The sequence below is a fragment of the Marasmius oreades genome, chromosome 6, assembly GCF_018924745.1.
Source record: "Marasmius oreades isolate 03SP1 chromosome 6, whole genome shotgun sequence".
In the NCBI taxonomy this organism is placed as follows: domain Eukaryota; kingdom Fungi; phylum Basidiomycota; class Agaricomycetes; order Agaricales; family Marasmiaceae; genus Marasmius; species Marasmius oreades.
The window spans coordinates 2210168-2217104 of record NC_057328.1 but is presented as its reverse complement, the minus strand read 5'-3'; the positions used below and the strand labels follow the sequence as shown (position 1 = coordinate 2217104).

Genomic DNA, 6937 nt, shown 5'->3' with positions numbered 1-6937 from the left:
CGTCACCTTCTATACAATGAACCACTACCAACTCCAGACCTTCTCGGCATGATTTCTGGAGATTCCTGGATCGAATAACCAGTATACCACACTTCCTTTGATCATTTCACTTCAGCCTCCATCCTTTTATTACATTTTCAGTCCTCGCATTCATCAAAAATTCATATTCTCGGACTTGAGGGGGGATAGTGTAAGGATTACGGCCTCATCGGCACGCATTACATATACAAACACTCTCCTTTCCGTCTCCTTTCCATTCTCTTCATACAAGTTTCATCTCCAACACCCTTTACTCCTTATTCCCTATTCTTATACTCCTGGTTACAAACTCCTAATCATTTTAGTATTTAAGATGTACAGTGAATAGTTAGATACTTATCGAATCAACTCTATTTGTATCTCTAAATTCTCGGCTCACTTCTGATCTCGGAGAACTCCGTCGCCTTCTGTCACGCGGCCCGACGTAGTCCTCACAATGTGAATTGAACCCATCCCATAGTTTAATCACCTTCTCGCGTTTGCTAGTAGCACCTACAAGACCATACAAACTGTCAAGTTCATACACATATTCAGAGACAGTTCTGTCATTTTGAAAGCATTTCCGCAACTTGTCACATTGCAAACTTCGATAGTTTAACGGAAAACAGTAATTGAATAATTCATGGAAGAATTTAAGTAATGTCCACTTGGCGTGATTCCTTGCCACTTTGTGTAGAAAGAATTTACGAGCTTTACCAGTGAGAAAGTGAGAGATCAAAACGACCTGTTCCTTCTTTGGGATCAATCCTTCTTTGACATACTGGGTGCTTTCCATTATAAACATCTCATAAGTTTCTTGATTTGAAGAACCATCATATGGTTTGGGCGGGATAGGCTTAATTATTCTAGTAGCCCGTCGCTTTTTTCCCTTTCTGTCACGGCTCTTTCTTCTCGATGACCGTTTCTTTTTCCATTCAGCCCTTCGTTTGTGGCGCCGTTTATCCCGATGGTTCGATGAGTTTGAATCACTCGACGACGATGAATTGGATGGGTCTGTTGGTGAAGAATGATTATCTCGAGAATCTGAAGATCCGGTGGTGTGTGTGTCCGAGCTACTGTCAGAGGACGTGGTCTCAGAATCCGAGCCTGAAGAATCAGATGGTGATGAATTATCATCATTTGATGAATCCGAAGGAGGAGAATTGGACCCACCACTGTCAGATGGTGATTCTCTCCTCTTCCTCCGGTCCCTCTTTTTCTTCGCTTCTTTGGACTTACTACGACCACGTTCTTGGTATGACTTATTAAACAATTTCCCTAACATGTTGCTTACAGGAAGTTGGTTGGCTGGGACTGCAATGTTATCCTTGCGTTTCCGAACCGTTGGGGTACTAGATTTACCCCTAACTACATTTTGTAGCTGCCGGTCAAAATATTCCATTAACGGTTTAGCCTGTTGACCGGTTAACGACTTCTTCAATGAAGGTTTGTTATTTTTGTCTTTACGGCGAGATTTCCTAGGTTGCTTGTCGGACTCGTCATCCGCTTCATCGGATGTTTCGGACTCGCGCTCACTTGGCGTGACCTTAGTACCTTTTTTCTTGGGTACATTCTTTCCTGTTTCCTTTCGAACAGGTATAATATCTGCAGAGTTGCCTTTTTCATTAGCAAATTTGTTGGCAGCAGTGTAAGCCTCATATGCCGCCTTTTGAGCAGCCATATCAACTTCTAGGTCACTGATATCATCGGAACTAGTGTCCGATAGGATTTTCCCCTTGCGCTTTAGTTCAGCGGGAATTCTTTCCGACATGTTTTCAGGTTCGGATTCACTCGGGGTATCATCCTGGTCAGTCTGGTCTTGGCCTACAGACTCTTGGCGCATGCGGATGGCTTTACGTTGTGCCGAAGTAAGCTGTTGCTCTGCCAACTTAACCATATGGACCTGCTCCGGGGAGAGATAATCCTGTGGGACTTCGAATCTTAACCCAGAGTTGGTTTCCTTACGGCGTAATTCCTCAAGACTGCGTGCTCTGCGAGGTATAACCCATCCTTCAGGGTCTGGAGCTCTATTAGACCTCTCAGGTCTGGGGATTTCAATAGCAGAATCTACGTTATCATTTGAGGTTGTAATTCTAATATCTGTGCCTAAGGTAGAACCGTTACTATTAACCAGTATAGTCTCGGTCTCGACAGAGCCGGAATCTCGGGCGGCAGCCACTACCATGTCGCGGTAGGAGGGCTTCCCAGCCAACCCGGACCAACTTACGGCTTTCGCCTGCGCACCCTTGGGATCAGGGTGGTCGCTGTCGGAGGCATCAGAACTAGAGGATAACAATGGAGACTCACCTGGAGGGATCAATTTCTCAACGCCGTCAGCGGAGTCAGTTGGTCCCTGTTTGCGTGTACGAGAGCGAGTAGATACCATTGTCGAAAGATTTGCGAAAATTTGTCAAAAAGAGAATTTCTGGGGTTGTTGTCCTAGTCGTTGTCGGGGGACTTTGTTGATCAGACAAAGGGGATCCGATAGTCGAGTAGGATGAGAGTAAGAGAGTAGAGAGTAAGAGTAAGAGTCTTGGACTGTTAAAAATATGAAACCGGCGCTTGGGTAAGCTAAGTTTCACGCAGAGTCAAACCCTCGAAATAACAGGTATAAGACGTGCAATTTCAAGAGTGCTCTACTCTAATGTAACTAAACTCTTTATATATGAAATCTAACTAGGAGCCAAATAGAAACAAACGGGAATATGTCGGAATGGGGAGAAACTAGGATGTAAGCATCCTGAACGCTACAAGCGCTCAGCGGTTAAACGTTAAGTGCCCGGCGACCCCTCCTCCAGAAAGTCTGCACATCCAATGCGTAAAAATAAAATATCACTTGTTCTGTGGTCGTGGGTGGTCACAAGCCCTCCAACTCCCAGGCTTTATACTCTACCTGCTCTTCACACGCCAGAGGATCCTCTCAAAGCCTTTGAAGATGGTTGAAACGGAAACGAAATTCACGATATCTCCCCAGCAAAAGGTGTCCTTTGAGAGAGACGGGGTATATTTTTCATTCTTTTATGATCATCCAACTTGAAATTGACCATGTCATACAGTTCCTTGTTCTTCCTGCGGTGTCAGAGGAAGTATCAAAGAACATCGTTCAATGGACATACGAGGTCAAGGTTCGACTCATTCAAGTCTTCCTATATCCGTGATATTCATTGATTTCCCTCTTCAACTGTATAGAACCTTCCACACCGTTCAGACGCCTGGATGCATTATGATGAGATATCGTCCAATGGCGAACGCACACTCACGCGAACAGAAAATTTTGCCGATTTCCATCAAGGTTTCAATGACCTATTTCGAGGGAAGGTCATTCTCGATGTCTTGAAGCAACTCGGTGGGGAAGAAATGGTTCTGTTCAAAGAGAAAATTAACTACAAGGTGCTCATGTTCAGGCTCTCTTTGAAATTCTTGTCGCTCAGGTTCTGAGTTTTTCAGGCTCCGTGGGCAGGCGGTTATCGTGCACATGTACGTCGAAGTGCAGATTTCTACGGAGAATGACCAACACCAACTGCTCCTCACTTCCCTTGTAGTTGGACGCGACCTCTTGTAAGCTTTGATTTTCCTATTTCTTTCCAGTTTGATTGACCGCAGAGTGCTATCAAGATACCCATGTTGCGAAAGCCAAGCATCTTAGTAGTTCGTTATCAATCTCCCCCGAAGACATTTTCGATGAGCTTACGTAGAATCCATTTAGTCCTGATGGCTGTCGAACCTGCAACATTGGAGAACGGGTGTTTAGAGGTACGTCGTACTCTATGCATTTTGAATGTCTACATATCTCAACTGTCTCACTCCTCCTCCTCAGGTCGTAGCAGGCTCCCACAAATTGGCCGATTCACCGAACCCTATTCCGATTGGCCACGATTATTGCATCGAAGATGACTGGTCTATGAAACAGATTTGGGCACGCCCTATATCATATCTTTATTCCCTTGTCCTAATCGCTTCGATCAGACTCCAGTACCACTTGAAACTGGCCAATTCCTCATCTTCGGCTCTTACCTTGCTCATCGTTCTGCAGCAAATAACTCAGCTAATGGCCGAGCTGCTATCGTGCGTTATCCCCCTTTTAGAATGATTTGAAAGAGTTTGACCAATCGGCTGCACTCATTCAGTACGCGACTTATAACACTCTCTCCGAAGGCGGGGATATGCACGACGAGTATTATGCCAATCGGTATGTAATTATCTACCTTATCATTCAAGTCGTCGTTCATCCGTTCTGTCCTTTAATAGACGGCAACACTGGCCACCAACAGCGGACAGAGTACCGGGTGAGAAGTATGAATTGGGGGCTAGGATGTTCGCGTACGTTTACCCTAAGATATTCCTGCCTGACCTTGAAAATCACATAAAACCTACATAGGTTTGGATCCCCGATGCTAAGCGTCGATTCTTCAGGGTATCGAGAAATGGGCCTTTGAACTCGAGTCTTCTGCTCTTGTATCATGTGCTATCGCGAAGTCCTGCTGTACATTTACGGCCTTTTTCTCTCATAATAAAATCATGCCACCTTTTATCCGAGGTGAAGGCAAAACTCAACCACGACCTCGACTCTGACCTGACTACACTTCGTCGATGACAGTCTCAGCTGCAGGAGTAGTCAACGACCTGTTTGACTTGATGGAATGCGAAGGGCTAGTCCTGACCTTGTAATTCTGCAGGTATACTGAGTGACGAGTTGGTACAGGCAAAATGACTATATAGGCGAACAAATATCTCAACTCGAACATTCCCTGCAGGCCGCTAATTGTGCAAGGATAGCAGGTAAGTCAATTCCCATAGTATCAAAGAGTCCTCAGCTCAAGAAGTTCTCCAGGTGCGAAAGACGAAGGTTAATTTCCACTACAGAACCTCCTTGATCACGATCAACTTATGACGGGATTCATAGTCGTATTGGCCGCTTTACTCCACGATATAGGGCATTTGTACGTCTCCCTTGCTATCGAGGACCGGTGGAGTCTCTTACACCACCCACAGCCTTCCAAAGTCTACCCTGAATACACTCGAACTCCCCTCATCTGGCTCGGGAACCGACATGTTTTCACTCTCGAACTCGTACATGAAAATTGGGCGGATGGACCATGAGACAGTAGGTGCCATCTATCTCTCTTCCATCGGCTTTCCCAGGGTTGTCTGTGAGCTCGTGAGAGACCACGTCGTAGCCAAACGGTACCTTACGGCGACTGAAGATGGCTATTGGGATTCGTTGAGTGATGCTAGTAAAGCTTCATTGACGGTTCAGGTCAGTGGTATCCGTCTCTTGGATCATTTGCTCACATGCACGGTGCTCAAAGGGAGGGCCGTTCATTCCAAGCCAGGTCGAAGAATTCGAGAAAGATCCTTTGTTCCAAGAAAAAGTCGCGATGAGGCGATTTGATGATGAAGCGAAGGTTGTTGATTTGAAAGTTCCAAAGGTTGTAGAATACAAAGAAATGGCTGTCAGAGTCCTGAATTGGAAGTGGGAGCCAGCAGACTGAGAAAGGATGTGCGTAACCGTGCATGAATGACTATTGAATAACCTCACATATGTGGGACCATGTAGGCTGCAATGAGACGATGACCCTTGATGTCGGCGTATTCGTTTTTCTTTTTCTGAGTCGGTCGATTGAGCTGACCTGTCATGCGCCCGACTAGTAGTCTGAGGATCAACTGAGGGTACGAGGGCAAATAGTGCACATCCCGAAAAAACCTTGCACTCCCTCATCGATGCTCCCTGGACTTCTGGCGCTGGTGTTGCTTGTTATCTGAGGGCCTCAATCCTGACGTGAGTCCGCGGTCTTCACGCAGTTTGAGGAACAATGCAATAACAAGGAGGTTTCCCGAGTAAAAGCCTTCTGTCACGTAAAGTTCAAAACAAGGGCTTCTTCTCGGCTCGTGGCTGTCTTCAAGGTTAGTTATGTAAATAAACAGCCGACATGGTATAAAGGACGTCGTGACGGTGCTCACTCGCCACAAACCATCATGTCCCGCATTCTCTTCTCGCTCGTTATCATAGCGATTTTGATCCTGTCTCTCACCGATTACCGATCAATCCACGACTCCAAGTTCAATGGCAATGTCAATAGATGGACGACCGCTATGGAGAAACAATTCCAAGAAAGACGGGTTCCAGACGCCAGCAAAACCGACTATGCGATCGATTTTGGGCTGAAAACGACACCTGATCTTCAGCAGGTCATGAAGGATCGCCAGAGTAACTACACGCGTGTTGCTCCGGTTTGGAGTTGGATTGATTTTGTGAACGATCTATCTCGAGTCAATGGTGCGTTGTGATTTTCTTCATGTCTGAGCGTATTCAACAATTCTGATGGTTACCTTTGTAGATGAAGCTCAGAGCTGTAAGAATTTTGATTGCCAACTTCGCTTTGGGACTAACTGATGGCAAAACAGTGAGCCATCGATTCAATGGCAGATTGTTCCCATTCTCGAATGCGGACTCTTTTATGAGCGAGAAAGTTCAACTTGAGGTTCAGGACCCTCTTCGGACCCACGACATTCGCGCAATTGATGCTCTAGACATTCACTTACCTGACATTCATATTCCATCGATTGATTTCGACAAAATTTTTCAGAGACTCAAACCCTCTCTAGAGTCTGCCAGGCGTAATTTGGAACACACTCTTGCAGACAAAAAGTCCTCCGCTGAAGATGTGATCAAGGTTGTTCACGACTTCATCGAAGTCCAGAAAGAGCTTTTACCCCAGGAAGTTCAGCACGCATTGAAGGAATATCAGAAGTTTAAGACGGACCATCCATACCTCGTGGCGGGTGCTACCGTAGCACTGGTCATTATTGGGACTGAGATCATCTTTCCTTACGCGTTTCTCGGTGTCTTGCGCCTTCTTGGTTTCGGCGAGTTGGGCCCACTGGCAGGTAAGTTGAGACCTCGCCACGCGAACTTTAG

General features: G+C 45.8%; 2 protein-coding genes across 2 annotated transcripts; both read left to right on the top strand.

Moving 5' to 3' along the window:
• Positions 1 to 2953: 2953 nt before the first annotated feature.
• Positions 2954 to 4454, top strand: E1B28_010180 (uncharacterized protein; the record flags this gene model as incomplete). The annotated part of the gene is made up of 12 exons (XM_043155132.1): positions 2954 to 3019; positions 3075 to 3143; positions 3208 to 3408; positions 3466 to 3495; positions 3561 to 3576; positions 3634 to 3666; positions 3725 to 3771; positions 3836 to 3934; positions 3985 to 4083; positions 4146 to 4207; positions 4267 to 4338; positions 4397 to 4454. The coding sequence occupies 12 exons, from the start codon at positions 2954 to 2956 to the stop codon at positions 4452 to 4454; spliced, it is 852 nt and encodes a 283-aa protein (XP_043007596.1).
• Positions 4455 to 4608: 154 nt separating this feature from the next.
• E1B28_010179 (uncharacterized protein) lies at positions 4609 to 5510 on the top strand (the record flags this gene model as incomplete). Its single annotated transcript, XM_043155131.1, has 6 exons — positions 4609 to 4667; positions 4721 to 4797; positions 4850 to 4864; positions 4922 to 4958; positions 5011 to 5275; positions 5328 to 5510. The coding sequence occupies 6 exons, from the start codon at positions 4609 to 4611 to the stop codon at positions 5508 to 5510; spliced, it is 636 nt and encodes a 211-aa protein (XP_043007595.1).
• Positions 5511 to 6937: the final 1427 nt, after the last annotated feature.